The 17016-nt window shown below is 37.3% G+C and overlaps 2 protein-coding genes across 5 annotated transcripts in view; both read left to right on the top strand.

Moving 5' to 3' along the window:
* The window catches only part of LOC149534793 (uncharacterized), a 318498-nt gene that overhangs the window by 21232 nt on the left and 280250 nt on the right, over positions 1-17016 (top strand). For all 3 annotated transcript variants that reach the window (XM_089805050.1, XM_089805051.1, XM_089805052.1), the window contains exons 2-3: positions 8123-8288; positions 10527-10598. In XM_089805050.1, coding sequence (XP_089661176.1) covers positions 8123-8288; positions 10527-10598 — 238 coding nt within the window. The remainder of the gene's footprint in view (positions 1-8122; positions 8289-10526; positions 10599-17016) is intronic.
* On the top strand, positions 3731-6930 carry LOC149534796 (uncharacterized). 2 transcript variants are annotated; one of them, XM_089804775.1, is made up of 3 exons: positions 3731-6018; positions 6208-6352; positions 6453-6930. In XM_089804775.1, the coding sequence occupies exons 1-3, from the start codon at positions 5860-5862 to the stop codon at positions 6689-6691; spliced, it is 543 nt and encodes a 180-aa protein (XP_089660901.1). In that variant the 5' UTR covers positions 3731-5859; the 3' UTR covers positions 6692-6930. The 2 variants fall into 2 exon arrangements, with proteins under 2 accessions (XP_089660901.1, XP_089660902.1); XM_089804776.1 differs by having other exon boundaries at positions 3731-6352.

Genomic DNA, 17016 nt, shown 5'->3' with positions numbered 1-17016 from the left:
TTTCCTAATGCTCGACGGTCATCATTTTGTGTTGTAATTATAATAGCTCGATGTCATTACCATTTGCTGCAGGTAATGATAATCATTTACAAATTAATTAATTAATTAATTAAGAACAATAATTGATTAATGATAATTAATTTAATAAGAATAATATCTGACATGTTTAATATATATTTATTGAATTGTAATTTTTATTTATTCAATAATTTACTTAATAATGATACATTCAGTTATTTAATTATTAATTGAAATATATACAATTAATATATATATATTAAATATTCAGGAGCTATCACATATAAGTAACTCTTATCTTGGCATTGAGATCCTTTTTAGTATTTATTATTTTACCTTGTTTTGTAATTTGGCTGCCAAGTTGTGTTGTCACTCTGATGTTTTTCAGAGATTCAAACCATTAGTTTTTTTTTTAGCAATGAAGTTGCATAAATGATTCAATGTTGTGTTTTTGTGATAAAGCTGAGGAGAAGTTGATTTATACAAAGAGGAAACAAGGGAATGCTTATATTCAACTAGGGTGTTTGTTGAATAATCAAACATTCAAAAAGATGTACAATGTGCAAATCATTAGAGGAGATGTTTTGTTTTAGATCATCAAAGTGAAGTTTTAGAGTTCTGTCAAAGGTTTTGCCAAACCTTGTTGGAACAAAGGAAAACATTATCAATTTAGAATCATCTAGAGCTGTTTTCTAAAAGTCTATTTTGAGCTCATGTTAAAGATAACTCGTCATAATGTGAGAGGCACAATCTTATAAGGGATAATTGCAATATTTTACTGTCAATTGATTTGATATGTCAAATTAGAATTAGTGGACTAAATAACTTGTAATAAAGCTTTTATGACATGCAATAAGTCATAGCCAGGGTAGAAGAACAGTTGACTTATTTCATTTATTTTCATGTAAATTATGGAAATCAGTGAAGCGATAATCTACGGTTATGCAGGAATAATAAGGATTAATCTGTAGATTTTTCCCCAAATAGTCAGCTAAAATCAGTCAACCTAAGTCAACAATTTATAAAAACTAATAATTGACAAATCTAATAAAAAATGCAATTTCATGACAATTCCTCCGTTCTTACTATTGGCGCCAAAAAAACCTAAAATGGCGGCAAAAATAAGCTTTTTCCTATTTAGCTCCACGTATTTCACCATCTCATTGTGGAGTCTGTGTGTATTTCACCATTTTCTCGAGTGTCAATATTTGTCTGCATGTTTTTCCTAAGCATTGACAATAAGACGCGATTCGTGAGCATCATGTTTCTTGAGCCTATCAATTGGGATTCGTCTGATACTGAGCATTCGAGTTGTCTGTCTACATCTTCAGGTATTTTGCGTTTTGCATATGATTGGAAAATATTAACATACAATAATATGCATAAAGCTCTCATTTGCCTAATTGTGTTTGCCTGAGTGTATTTGCTTGAGTGTATTTGCTTGAGCATATAATTGCTTTTATAATTTGCCTGATCATCGATATAAATCTCTAATTTTATCAGGCCTTCTTGTATGACCACTACGTGCCTTTGTTAAGAATCAAGATATTTCATCTTTGTTTTGTTTAGCAACAATTCCATGATATGGAAAGCACATTAAAAAAATTAATATCTTTTAGGGCCAGTCAAGAGAATTGCGATTACATTACCTTATAGTGAATATTTGCATTTGGACAATTAATATTTGTTCTTATATGGTCCAAGAAATTCATGCATCCTATTAACGACCAATCATAGCAACAATTAGGGACACAAATCTACCTACATCTGCAATCTTGATCGCAACATCTTTCAGATGTCCTAGTTTGCATATAGCATGCAATACAGCTAAACAAAGGCTCTTATGATTGGGTCACATATTCACAAAAATATTTGCAGCGATATATGTCATGATGATTCCTCATCGTCATATCATAATCCTTAGCGACATTGGGGTCTCATAGATTGTAAATTTTATGCACACATCCATGAAATATCATTACTAGGTGGAATTTGTGTATATTCTTCCTACTCGTATCTTCCAATCCCATTCTTGGCACCATAATTATAATTACCTTTTGAGCCTACAACTACTAGTAAAATTTACACCTTTGTTTTTTTCTGCATACACCATGTTGTATGTCCTGGGAGGACATATCACAGGCATACCGTCATTTGACTTTGAACTTTATATATTAAATCCGCCTTATTTGTCGACCTCCATGTTGCTTTATTGTTTCATTGTATCATTTAGACTTCATATATATTTGGCACATTTTTTATCCTCTACTGTCATCAGTCACCAATAGCACAGTCTCCATTAAATTTCTTCATTCGATGGCCAAGGTAAACATATTTTTTGTCTATTAATTTTTGTATAGGTTTTCTGTATGGAACTTGTTTTATATTATGACTCGCCATTATATGCTCACCCGTCATTGAAAGGATTACAGTATATATAGTAATTTCTCAGACTGTAGAATTTCAACCAATACATCTTCTAAACCTTTGTAGAAAATATTTGTGCCTTATTACATAATCACTGTTCAATAATCTCACACTTTGCTGTTTGACTTTTTAATAATAATGACTTTGCTTTCATTATATGCTTTTAATCATTATCAATAACAATTCCCCATAACTTCTTCATGGTTTTGCTTTATCATATGCTTTTATAGAAGGGATCTTTACACTCATGTACCTTTTTATCAATGACAACGTCACTTAAATCTTTGACATTGATTAAAATGTTTCTATAGATTTGATTCTCAATCACAATGCTGCATGAGAAAGACTTTGCATGGACACATTGTACACTGATTGTCGGTAGCACAACAAAGGGTAAATGGAATTAGTGTTTGAATACCATTACTGGTGGAATTTACTGCTTCAAATGACATTTATCAAAAGAAAAAGGAAATAACACTACAATATGCAAAAATTGTCCTACGGATGTTACATACAAGGCCAAAAGATCTCTTGATGGAATTGCTGAGAACAAGGCAAAAAAGGCAAGAACTGGGATTGAATTAGGTTGTTCTATAGGCATTAGGATGAATCAATTGAATGAAGAAGATGATAAGAGAGAGGGTTTCAGGGAATTTGCAATTAGTGGGTTGAAATCTACTATGGCATGCGGCCCAAACACGGGTGGAGGGAACATCAATGATTTCTTTGCGCCTCGTACTAGGATCACAAACCACTTTGGATTGTACGGGATGGAAGAAAGTTGTTTATGAACAAGCACTGCAAGGGATTCAAATTTTTTATTTCTCCTCTACCTTGGCATTCCTTGCTTGTAGATCTCCATATAGGCAAGTTATGATGGGTGTCGTTGCAGCTGTAGGGCATGGGTTTAAGGTCCCATCTTATGATATGATGAGGACGGGTATGCTCGATGATGCAGTAAAAAGTATTCAATATGTTGTCCATGAGCATTAGTTAAAGTGGGCTAGTACAGGGTGCACCATAATGTCAGATGGGTGTACAAATAGGAGGAATTGGTCTCTCATCAACTTCTTCATTTGTTTTGATAGAGGCACTATATTTTTGAAATCTGTGGATGCATCACACGTAATGAAAACTGCAGCCGCATTGTTTGAGATGTATGACTTAGTATTCATAGATGTGGGGCTAGAGAACGTGGTTCAATTTATTATAGACAATGATGTTGCTTGTGTTGCTACTGGGAAACTTCTAAGAGACAAATACCCCTCTATGTTTTACCCCATGTGCAACACACTGCCTTGATATTACCCTAGAGAACATTGGAAAAATTACATGGGTTAAGGAGGCATTTCAAAAGGCTCACACAATTACCAAATTTATCTTCAATCACATGAGCATTTTGAGTTTGATGCACCAATTCACAGAAGGCAAGGAGCTGATTGACTAGGGGTGATAACGTTTGCAACACACTTACTTGCACTACAAACTCCAGTTCAACAAAAAATGAATTTGAGACGCATGTTTGTTTCAGCTGAATGTATGGAATTAGATTTCTCAAATTGAGTAGATGGCATAAGAGTTGTAGAGTACATATATACTCCCAACTTATGGGAGGCAATTGAGCAGGTGGTAGGATTCTCAAAGGCTCTTGTAAAAGTATTGAGACTAGTGGATGTGGATAAATCCTCAATGGGATATTTGTATGAGACCATGGATAGGGCCAAGGAGGTGGTGAGAAAATGATAGGATGAGGTATTAGCCATTATGGGACATAATTGACAGGAGATGGGATAGACAGATGCTGTAATGACACCTACCAATAGGCCACTAAAAACCTCTAATGCTGAACTGAGAAATTTTGTCAAACACTTGGCATGCAACTGAAGACTACCATTGAAAGTAAATGCTAAACATAGGAAATTGCTCAAAACCATATGCCATTCATATATCAACAATTTGCAACAATGCCATACATATTTCAGCCAATACTATGATCATCAAACCCTAGGTTGGCAATATAGATAGTCTAAGAATTACAATACTCTTTCACTTGCAAAATCCTAGCCTTCCTTTGATACCACTAATGCCAAATGGCAAACAAAGACAAGTACAATGTAAAATAGTAAAGTGCCGAAGCTATATTTTGTACTCAGCCGAAAACAAACATTTCTTAGAAAATATGCCAAATGCCAAATGAGAAGTGAAGAACCTGATTGTAGATGGCTGTAATAATTTTTACCAATGCTGAAGATGCCAACACTCAAGCCAAAGTCACCCCAAATCTGAAAATATACTTCCTTTCAAGTTTTCGAAAATGTCTAGGAGTTTTGAAAAATTCTTTAAAAATAAATCATGACATTTTGGAACTCCAAAATGCACCTATCTTTATCTCCTCGACGATAGAAATCCGATGCAAAAATACTAAGAATGATATGCTGAGTAATGAGGAAGATATGAACAAAAAAGTGGTTCCAAAGCCCTATCTTGAAATTCTGAAAATTGGATCAGACCTGTAGCAAAAACGAACCAGCAGCTATAAATCTTTCCTCCACCACAATTAAGCCTTCTAAAGATGTCCTGCAATCAATCCATGACTGCAAATGAATCGTCCTCAGAAAATGCCCTCCTATAATTTCGGGTCTGTTGAAAGAAGCCTCCTAAAATTTCGGAGCTACTAAAAATGGCTTCCTATAATTTTGAACCTGCTAAAAACGACCTCCTATAATTTCGGCCCTGCTAAAAATGCCTCCTGAAATGCTGAAATGTTGAAAATGGCTTTAGGCCCAATGATGCCCTAGCTGAAGTGACTGTAGTATCACCTCCAAGTGTGCAACCCCTCAAAGGATATTTCACCTCCTCAGTTATGCAAAATCCAAGGGAGACTCCGTTCCCAAAGACCTAGTGACTATCTGAAACCACTTGGCTCCATAATAGACTATGTGACTGAATCACAATCTGATGTCAAGGGAGAAAATACAAACTGGATGATCAAATGCAAGACCCATAGGGTCTTTTTATTCACTTTTCAGTAGCTTCCTCTAGAAGTCACTTAAACATTCTAGAAGCATCCAAATATTCTTATGAAATAAAGTGCACTTTTATAAAATATTACTTTATAATAAAAAGTGCATCTCAACATCAAATTATAAAACATGGACTGAATAAAGTAACTTTACTTTATAACAAACGTAGGTCCAAATCACTAATCAACTGTAAGGACAAAAATACTGCCAAATAGTCGCTGGTCGACTCTCTCCACATCACCACCAGTCTACGAGAGCCTGTGATAGACTGATCCGGCATACTAAACGATGTTAGCCAAAATGGGGACATGACAGATGCTCTCCCTTGTGCATGTTGCAGGATACTTTCTGAATTCCTCATTGTTCTACAACACAAAGTTTGCAAATATTGATGCTGAGATCACACAAGGCTTGTTCATTTGCATGGCAAAAATGTTTCAAAACACACAAAAGTTCAAAGATGCTATGTCAGAGCTGCAAATGTATAAAAGGGGAAAGGGTTTTCTCTCTTCTAGGGTCACTGAGGAGAGCAAATTGTCTTTCCAACCAGGTAAACTCTTATGTATGAATTTTTGATAGTCCATTTTTTTGGTTGTCATGATCAACAAATTTGTTAAGATTTGAAGATATTCGTACATGGTATCATTTCCCCATGATCTATTTTTGAGCTCAATGGTGGGAATGTTTTGGTCATGAATGCAAAAATCTCCGGTGGATGGCAATACGCATTTTGACCCAGCCATGCAGATCATCTACCTATGAGCATAATTGGAGTGTTTTTGAACACATACATTCCAAGAAATGCAACTGTCTAACACAAAAATGGATGAATGACTCGGCGTTTGTCCACCACAACCTAAAATTGATGTTGAAGAAAGCTCAAGGTAGGAGCGTTGTATTTTATTATCTTGCATTGAATTGAAGATGTTTTCATTGTGTTTTGAATTTATAGGAAAAAACTAATAACTACATGGAAAATAACAGGAAGTATTGAGGACGACTCCCCAATTGATCTTGACGAGATAGATCCAGAGTTTGAGTGGATCACTGTGCTAGAAAGTGATGATGATGTTTTTCAATATGTTGCTGCTGATGCTGCTTCTGCTCTCGAACCTGCAGATATACAAATCTTGGAAAAGGCAAGCTTTCCTCAAAGTTTTGTTGAAGGAGATAAGTCAGGGACTTTCCGAGGAGAAGCATCAACGGGGCTTCCTGCCCCTTAGCATGTCATTGACTACTATTGAGTTTTTGGAACTTTGTACTTAGTTTATAGGTTGACTTTGTACAAAGTCACAAATTATATTGTAATTGACATTTGACAGTTGTCTCCATGTAGTTATCTTTCATGCTATTGTGCTATGCTTTTTGCAATGAAATCAGCGATATCTATATGAAATTGTAACTAATGAAAATCTATTTTCTACAATCTACTAGTTGAAATCTATATTTTATTTTCTCTCAATATATCTATGATGTGGAAATGCTCCTTAATTTTTTTAAAAAGTAGTTTTTTAGTGTTTTACTCCAAGTTTATTCATTTTTTTGCACATATGACTTTTTCCCGATTTTTGCAAAAAATATTACTCTTTTGATTTGCCAATTTTTTCTCAAAAAGATTTTCCTTTCTATAGTGTAAATAACTATCTTTTGCACTCAATGGGAGGCTTTAATGGTAAATTTCTTGCTTGTGTATTGGTGAAATTACAATTCAGTGTTATTGTCAATAAAAAACATGTTATTTGTCCAATAGAATTTATATAGCATATCTTTCTTTTAATTTCCATTGAATAGTTTTATTATATGTGCTGATATAGATTAAATTGGTTCTGCTAAATTAACAAGATTTATATTGTAAGTCTATTCGAAGTTGGAAATCATGGCTTTGTGCCAATTCTTTTAATTAGTCTGCCAACATGTTTGTGTAGTTATGTTTATATCTCATCAATCCCTGCGTTCTTGAGTTATCTAGTCTCTAATTTTACTTGAACCATGTTTCCACATCACTTCATCCTGGATTCTTGGAGAAACACCGCATTGCTTCTAATGCCACCTTATATGATTCGACATAAGAAGTTGTATACTGATCTTTTCCATTGTTTTCATGTCATGCCATTTCTATCATATTAGTTGTGCATTATTATTAGTATTTTGTTGTTTTCTATCTCAGTGAGAATCCCTCAAAAAATGTTTTTTGGTTGAGTATTTCTAAAAGCTTTCAAGAACTTGAATACACAAGTCCTATATTTTTCTTTTGTAGAATAGATTTGGAATATCCTACTGCTTTATTGATTACACTTGTAACTTGATCCAAGCACCACCAAAATGGGAAATTATTAAAAATTTAGCAAGGGAATCTACATGATGTTTGTATTTGCATTGTGTTATGTTTCACGACAAGGACCTTTTATTTAAACTAGCTTAGAAATGTGTGACTGATTTCTACTGTTAAGTTTATTGCTTTTCTAGCTATCTAAGCAGAAATGACAATGCATGGATTCAATGGACTTCAAGCCTTTGGAAAATTATTAATTAATCTTGAAAATGTCATGATCTTTATAGGTTTATTTCTTTTTGCTTTTTTGGTGCTCAAATTGAGTCTTCTTTGTAATCATAGAATAGGCGGTCATCCAGTTTTTGTGTTTGGCACAAGGCAGGGGATGGCAGGCCAGTGCAGAGCAAGATCAAGAGAGTTGGTGGTTGGCTTCAAAGGTTGCAATTAAAGACTGTTTATTAAATAATTCATCTATCGATTCTGATAAGTTGCTGCCTGATGCTATTGCTATAACAGGACAAATGCAAGATGTAATTCTACTTCCAAAGGTATGTTCTCATGAAGCCTACTTTGGTTGTTTTCATATGCATAAAATTTCTTGTTCCAAGTTAGACTACTTTTCCATCATAGTAAATTTAAATATATATGTATTGGCTGCTCTGTGTATATCAAGATAATTGAACACGCAAGGACCCTTTTAACTGATTGGGAAAGACATTTCTTTTGGCCTGTACTTTTCATCTTTGGAGTTCCTTTTATTTATTAAATTATTATTGATGAACACAATCAAAATAAGTGGGAATTTCATTAGATTCCCAAAATCTTTTAAATTACATTATTGATGATTGCAATATTGATTTTATAGGAACCTCCCAGAAGAAACACATCTGATTATCACTTATGTATGTTGAATTTCCTTCATGGCTTCCGGTTACCTGGGGTATTGTAGATATGGGTTAGCCTTTCAGAACTTGGTAGTTTAAATTAGTCAGTTAAGCAAGATGTTTTCCTCCTGCCAGTAGGTTTCGGTAACTTATAACATTAGATGGATTTGAGCCTATCAAATAACATTCTATTAATATTGATTAGGTAAACGTGCCAAAGAAAGGGTGAAAGGAATAAAAAAACACTTGACTTTCACAATCCCTTCTTTACCTAAAGCTTGTCCATGCCAGCCCCTAGAGATCCAAAAAACTGTCATCAATTTACAATCTCGATGAGTGTCTGCCATAGCTAGATGTTGTTAAGCAATAAAGGATTTTATAAATTTCTTCCATGTAGTCTGACTTCTCAGAGGAATAATGCAATTGGTTATAATTTCTTGTAAAGAAAATCTCAGAGCTGTAATCACATTACAAGAGGATAATTTTTCAGATTGGTATTCCATATGTCCATTTTCAACATTATAAAACATTAGAGCATGTCAATGGATATTAAAACTAGGCAATGTGCAATGTTCCCGTCATTAAATAAATAAAATAATAATATTGTATTCTGGGGTCTCAATTGATTTATGTATATCTCGGGCCCATCTTTTTGTTTTCTAGTCGTAGGTGTTTGTTCCTATGCCAGCACTTGTTGTGCACCTCCAGGGTTTTCCTTTGATGAGGTATTTATGAAAAGCACACGATTATACTTAGATGGGGGGTGAATCAGTATAATAATAAGTTTGCCAATTTAAAATTTTTTATCCAAACAATTGCCTTAATAACCTTAGATGGTGAAATAGACAATTATGCACATAAACACAAATACACAATGATTTACGTGGAAACCCAATGCGGGAGAATATCACAACAAATAAAGGCTTTTTTATATAAACTGTTCTTTTACAATGTTTTGTAGGCTATGACCTACTAGAGGCTCCAACCCCTAAGTTTATGACCACTGACTCATTGGAAGCTCCAACTCCCACACTTCGCAAGGACCGATCTACAAGAGGCACCAACCTCCACTGCTTGTCTTCATGAGCACCAACCCACTGCACAAACTATTCTTCCACCTTGTCTATGCTGCTTACTACAACTGATGATGGATTCTATTTTCTACACAATTGAAATATATTCTTCTCAAATCTGACTTTTAATATTGAATGTACTAATACTTTTCTTAAAACTGCACTCTTTAACCTTTCACAGCAACACTTGTACTTTTAATAAATTTGCCTTGAACTCTTAATATCTTTGATGGAATGCTGTTTAGAAGGCTTGAGATATTTTTGCTGAACACTAGACAGCCGTAAAAGAGAGTGTCGGAAAATATTATGGTTTTCTTGTGTCATTAAAACTTTCCGGTTGGGAGCATCTTCCTCTTCTACAAAGGTTTTGAGACCTTATGTTCATCGTTAAGAGTTGTAGCCATTCTAATTATAAAACTTTGAAATATTGAATGGTTTTTGATGATCCATTAATTCTTTGTCAAAATGCCTACGAGTTAAAGTTGAAAACGTGGCAAAATGTAATTTTTTTTGAGGGATATTACATTGTCATGCACACTTCTATTTTTTGTGCCTTTTGACATGTTTTTCACGTGCACAGTCTGCATTGAATAAGAAGAAATGAAACATAATATGCTGATCATTTGTACTTCCACTGCAAGTTTTCCATTTATCTATTCCCTTTGTGGTTTTCATTATATTTCTTATGCTGAGATATTGTTTTCACTAGCAATATACCACAAAGAAAAAATACCATGCTTCCAAGAATCTTGTGATAGCTTCACTGTTCTGTTTGAGCGATTTTGCTGGGTTTAATAGTGAAAATGAAACTGACTCTAGAACTTTACAGCAAGACAGAGTGAGTCCATCACGGAAAGCAATTCTTTATTCAGACGCTCGAGCATTTGCAGAGGCAACAGAGGTATGTGTAATTTGAAGTTAAATGTTTCTTTGTATCAAATATCAAGGATTTCCATCTCAGTAGAGTTTTTTTAAATATATCAGATTATTTTATGTTTATAATGATTAAATTCTCCCTTTTTAGTCTTTCACATTTGCAATTTTTTTGGGAAGAATCTCTTTAAATAATGTCTTGTTTTATTTTGCATCTTCAGTCTACACTTCCTTACAGCAACATGCTTTGATTTCTCTTCCATCTTTTGTTATATTGGAAGAAATTTAGCATTGTAAGTTTATTTTTTGTTTTTGTGTGGAAACCTGGCCTGCTAAATGGATATGCATTGTGTTCTTGACTGTTTTCTTCTCTTCCCTAGGCTTGACTTTTATTGACCTAGCATGCATAGTCTTGTTAGGTTGCTAGAGTTAGGATTTACTAATTGGTGTCTATCAACAATTAAAAATAGTGTAACTTGCTTTTATTGATGTGTGAATAAATAGTGTATTGGGAATATGATAACAATTGGAGCCAATGGTGTAATGACCCTCTCTATGAAGGCCACAGAAACCCTCAAACTGAACTTAGAAATTTTGTCAAACACTTGGCGTGTAACAGTAACAATATTCAGAATATGGTAATTTCAGATTTGATACTTTCAGAATATAATCACAGAATTACAATATATATAAAGCCATTGAACTATATTTCAATTACAATGCAATAAATTCTGAAATTATTTTATTACCAATTCTGGACTGATTATTACAATGACTGTATGACAGCAAATTTACCCAAAAATTGACATATATTTCAGAATGCAAGAACCTGGTTTGAAGAACTATGGAAGAACACCACGTTTTGCTGCAGATCGTTGATGAAGACCTCCAACCGCACCCCCAAACTGTCCTTAATTTGCTGCTGCTGCCCAAACTAGCAGGGCCGTACTAGGCCGTACCTGTACGGCTGCTGAAATAAAATAATATTAGGGTTTTGGGACCCCCAAATGCAAGGAAAATGGGCGCCTAGGGTTAGGTAGTAACCCTGTAAAACCATAAAAAAATAACTCCAAGGGGTTGAGGAGATATGAGCAATTATGTGGTTCCGAACCCTGCTTTGCCAATTCTGAAAATGCACTTATTCTGTCTTCAAACTCTTGTCAAATGCTTCTCCAATGATAGGGCAAATCTGAAATCCTTATTCCAACCAAAAAACAAACCCTAACAACGAATTCTCAATAAGCTCCAAATGAGATGGCTGAATACCAACTCCAATTATGCAACAATTCAGGTGATATTTCACACCCTCAAAGTCGCCAATCCAAGGGAGTGATTCGTTCCCAAAGATCGAATAATTTGCAGATCCAAAGTCCACAAATGTCTTCACAATGAAGAAGTAGAAGAGTTCTCCAATCCAAGCATGTCCAAATGAGAGGCCCAGCCCTCTATTTATTCACTTTTCTAAGAAGTTGCTAGAACTTCTAGAAACATCCTTTATAATTTCTCATTATAATGCACTTTTTTATAATAAAGTAATTTTATAAAATAAAAAGTGCAACTCAAATTAAAATTATAACATGTGGGCCCCAATATCACATAATGATAAAATATAACCTCTTAACACTTCTTCAAGAGCAAGATATGACTATCTAATCTGCAGAATTGACTCTCTTTCCACACCATTTGCCTACGAGAGTCTGGAATAGGCAAATCCATGATCAATGCCATGTCGAACTAAAGAGGGGACATTACAGTCCGCCCCTCCTGAAATTGCTTGGCCTCAAGCAATCTCAACGCCGGGTGCTGCAAAATAGCCTCCCCCTCCCAAGTAGCATCCTCAACAGGTAAATCTTTCCACTTAACCAAGTATTCTCTGATCACCCTTCTACGAAGCTGCTTTTCTCTGCTCTCCAGGATGGATTCTGGTACTAAAATCAATTTTCCCTCATCGTCTAAAGGAGGTAATACTGCAGAAGGCACCACATTCTGACCCAACGCCTTCTTGAGGCGTGACACATGAAACACATTGTGCACTCTGCTGTCTGCGGGAAGCTCCAACTCATAAGCCACTTCACCAACTCGCCTGATAATCCTGAATGGTCCATAATAGCGTGGCTTAAGTTTCTCTGCCCCACTCTTCTTAAGAGTAGATTGCCTGTATGGCTGCAACATGAGGTAAACCATATCATCTACCTCAAAACTACGCTCAGTTCTCTTCTAGTCTGCATACTGCTTCTGCTGGTTCTGAGCTCTTGCAATATTGTCTTTGAGGGTAGCAACTATATCCTTACTCTCTTGTAATAATTCACCTGCACTGGGTACCCCGCTGTCGCTCAACAACAAATCCAAGAAACTAGGTGCTTCATAACCGTAAAGTGCCATGAAGGGTGTCATCTGTATAGTCATATGATATGTAGTATTGTAACAATACTCGCAGAGATATATCCATCTGACCCAAGCTCGCTGCTGAGCTGCCACATAATTCCTTAAATACCCTTCCACCCATTTGTTCACAGTTTCTGTCTGACCATCGGTTTGTGGGTGATAGCTAGTGCTGGGTGTAAGCTCCGTGCCACATAACCGGAATACCTCCTGCCAAAAGTGACTCATGAAACGGCTATCCCTATCACTCACAATGTTCTGCGGCAAGCCGTGCAATCTGAAAACCTCCCGAAAGAAAACCTCTGCCACCTGAGCTGCTGAATGTGTAGTGGTGATAGGAAAGAAATGAGCATATTTCGTTAATCTATCTACCACCACATAAATACAATCTCGTCCTTGTACCTTGGGCAAACCTGTGATAAAGTCCATGGAGATGCATTCCCACTTCCTGTCGGGAATCGGAAGTGGCTGTAGGAGTCCTGCCGGATAGCTGTGTTCTTGTTTGTTTTGCTGGCAAACAAGACACTCTCGAACATACTGCAAAACATCAGCTTTCAGCCCTTTCCAAGTGAACCGCTCTCGAACTGACTTGTAAGTCTTGAAGTACCCGGGATGGCCTGCTGTCGGTGAGTCGTGAAGTGCTGTCGGTGAGTCGTGAAGTGCTCTCATAATCAGTTGCTTAACCTTCGATCCTGGGACCAGGTAAATCCTGTTCTTGTAAATGATCAAATCATCCACAAGTGTGTATCTGGTATCAATCACTGTTCCCTCTACTATATCGGAGGCCCATGTATCCCTGGCATACTCTGCTATAATCAAGTGTCGCCAATCCTCTGATATCTGAACCATAAGAGTGAGGTGTGGCCTTCGAGATAGAGCATCTGCAACAACATTCTGAGTTCCCTTGACATATGAGATGTCAAAATCATATGCTTGCAACTTACTTACCCACTTTTGTTGGCGATCATTCAGGTCCTGCTGTCCCAAGAAATGCCTCAGACTGTTATGATCAGTTTTAATACAAAACTTGCTACCCACAAGATATTGTCTGAATTTGGCCAAAGCATGCATGATGGCCAACATCTCCTTATCATATATACTGAATGAACGCTCAGGTCCTCTGAGCTTCCTGCTCTCATAAGCTATGGGGTGCTTATTCTGCATAAGTACAGCACCTACTCCCTCTCCAGATGCATCACATTGAAGCTCAAATGGCTTCGTGAAATCAGGTAATGCTAGAACTGGGCACGTAGTCATTATCTCCTTAAATCTCATAAAACAGTCCTGTGCCTTCTGAGTCCACACAAATTCCCCTTTTTTCAGTAAATCTGTCATGGGAGCTGCATGTCGTGAGTAGCCACTGACAAACCTGCGATAAAAACCACATAAACCAAGGAACCCCCTCAACTGTGTAAGGTTCTCTGGTGGAGGCCAATCAACAATAGCGCGAATCTTTTTAGGATCCATCCGCACTCCCTCCGCACTAATGATGTGTCCTAAATATAACAGCTCGGTCATCCCTAAGTCACATTTGGACTCCTTTGCATACAAGGACTCCTTCTGTAGAATGCTCAATACCGTCTCCAAATGCTCTAGATGCTCTTGCCATGATCGGCTATAGATCAAAATGTCATCAAAAAACACCAGCACGAATTTCCTCAACTGATGGTGGAAAACTCTGTTCATAGTGGACTGGAAAGTGGCAGGTGCATTGGTCAGACCGAAAGGCATGACTACAAACTCAAAGTGCCCACAATGACATCTGAAAGCAGTTTTCTCAATATCCTGTTCACGGACTCTGATCTGGTGATATCCTGATCTCAAATCAATTTTCGTGAAATAACAGGCCCTATGCAATTCATCTATCAACTCATCAATGCGAGGAATAGGATACCTGTTCTTAATGGTTCTCTTATTTAATGCCCTGTAATCAATACACATCCGAAGCGTTCCATCCTTCTTTTTTACCAAAACAACAGAAGATGCAAAAGGTGACTTACTAGGTCGGATGTGCCCCATAGCTAGCAACTCCTCAATGGTCCTTTCGATCTCATCCTTGAGTCGCTTTGGATGTCGATATGGTGTGATCATGATAGGTTTAGCACCTTCCTCCAGTTCAATAATATGCTCAATACCTCTGTCCGGTGGCCTGCCTGGTGGAATCTCACTGAATACCTTTTCGTACTTAATCCTCAACTTCTGAATATCAGGATGATATTCCGCCTTATGTTGTAGGTATCAAAGTACAAACTGCTGCCCACTCTATATCATTATGCCTAGTTAATCTCTCCAGCCGCCTAAATGAGATAGTCCTGATGTCTCCATTACGGATAGCCTTTAGCACATGAATCCTACCATTCATTCGGAATTGTATCTCCATATCCTCTAATCTCAGGGTAACCACCTTCAATGAATGTAGCCACTGCATCCCAAGTACTATGTCCATGTCACCCATGTTGACCACATGGTAATCCGCCTTAAACTCATAGTTGTTCAAGCGCAAAGGTAAGTCTCGCACCATCCTGTCACAACGAAGAGTGTATCCATCAGCTACCTTGACTCTTAGTCCTTCGAACTCCTTAGTAATGAGTCCACGCTTCTCTACAAATCGTGCATCAATGAAATTATGCGTGGCACCTGTGTCCAACAATGTAATAACCTTCCGTCCAGCCAAGACTCCCCGAAGTCTGAAAGATCCCTCTCTCTGGATACTAGACAGTCGTGCTTCCTGTAAATGTAGCTCTGTTTCCTGCCTTTGCCCTGCACTGTCTATCTCCTGCTCTCCCTTTGCTTCATCAGGATCCTCATCATGATGTTCTGAACCATCTGAATCTGAGCCTTCGTAATAAGCCCACATTGCCCGATTGGCCTTCCCTTTTGGCCTCATAGGACAGTCATGGCCGTACTCATACGGGCCTTTGCAATAGAAGCATAGCTTCTTCCTACGCAAGTCATTAAGTGTCTCCTTGTCCAGCCTCTTACTTTCTTCCTTAGGTAGCTGTGCCTCTCTATGAAAGGGTTTCCTGTCCTTATCTTTTCCTGAAGGGAAACTCTTTGCCTGAAATTTATTTTTAGAAGCTGAAGAGGAATCCATGTCACGAGCTTTCTTAATGGCTTCCTGCAAAGTGGGAGGGTTGAGAGCTTTAATCCACCCTCTCAACGGATCAACTAACCCATCCATAAATAAAACCAATAGCCTTCGTTCAGATACATCTGTTACTAACACTGCAAGTTTCTGAAACTCTGAAATGTATGTTTCCAATGAGCCCCACTGTTTAAGCTGGGCTAATTCCTTGAAATGGAGTTCTGGATCTTTCTTATCAAAACGTTCAATCAGTCTCTCCGTAAACTCCACATATGAGGTAATGTGTGCATGACCCATAGTGATCATACCATGATGCCACCATTCGTGTGCTAACCCATCCAGGTGAATTGCTGCATACTTAATAGCTTCTTCCTCAGACATAGGATTCAATTGAAAGTATGTGTCAAGCTTTTGAACCCAAGCTCTTGCTGTAGACTTCCCCGAGCCATCATAATATGGTGACTGTAGTTTTCCTACTTTCTTTCGTAGCTCATAGTTCTGAGTCCTGTCTTGTCCACGGGGCATATGCTTCATCCGCACATCCATATACTCTCTAAAGGTGATTGCAGCTGTAAAATCTGGTCCTCCTGCTTCCCAATCTCTCCTCAGCTGATCCTGTATGTCAGTGATCTGGGGTTCTGGTACCGGCTGCTCTGGAGCTCTAGGAAGGAACGTAGGAATCATAGGCCTCGAACTTACTGTCCGAGCTTGCTGGGGGGCATGACCGAAATTGTTCCCAATTTGTTCGCCTCCATTATGTCTCATCCTGATTATTCCCATTCTGATTGTGACCATTCTGATTATTTCCTCCACCTATGTTAGCGTTCAACCCCATTTGTCGAGCCATCATCTGCATCATAAGCTCCATTCTCTGATTCTGTTCTTGTGCTCTTTGTTCGGCTAATCGCTGTCCTTGTGCCAGGGTGTCTAATAACTGTAAAAATCTTTCCTCTTGCGGATCTGGACCGGCATTTCCGCC

Source organism: Cupressus sempervirens, chromosome 10 (assembly GCF_028749045.1).
Source record: "Cupressus sempervirens isolate cs-2001-9-10 chromosome 10, ASM2874904v1, whole genome shotgun sequence".
NCBI classification, from domain to species: domain Eukaryota; kingdom Viridiplantae; phylum Streptophyta; class Pinopsida; order Cupressales; family Cupressaceae; genus Cupressus; species Cupressus sempervirens.
Note: the sequence above shows the minus strand (reverse complement) of the source record. Positions and strands in the feature narration are given on the sequence as shown.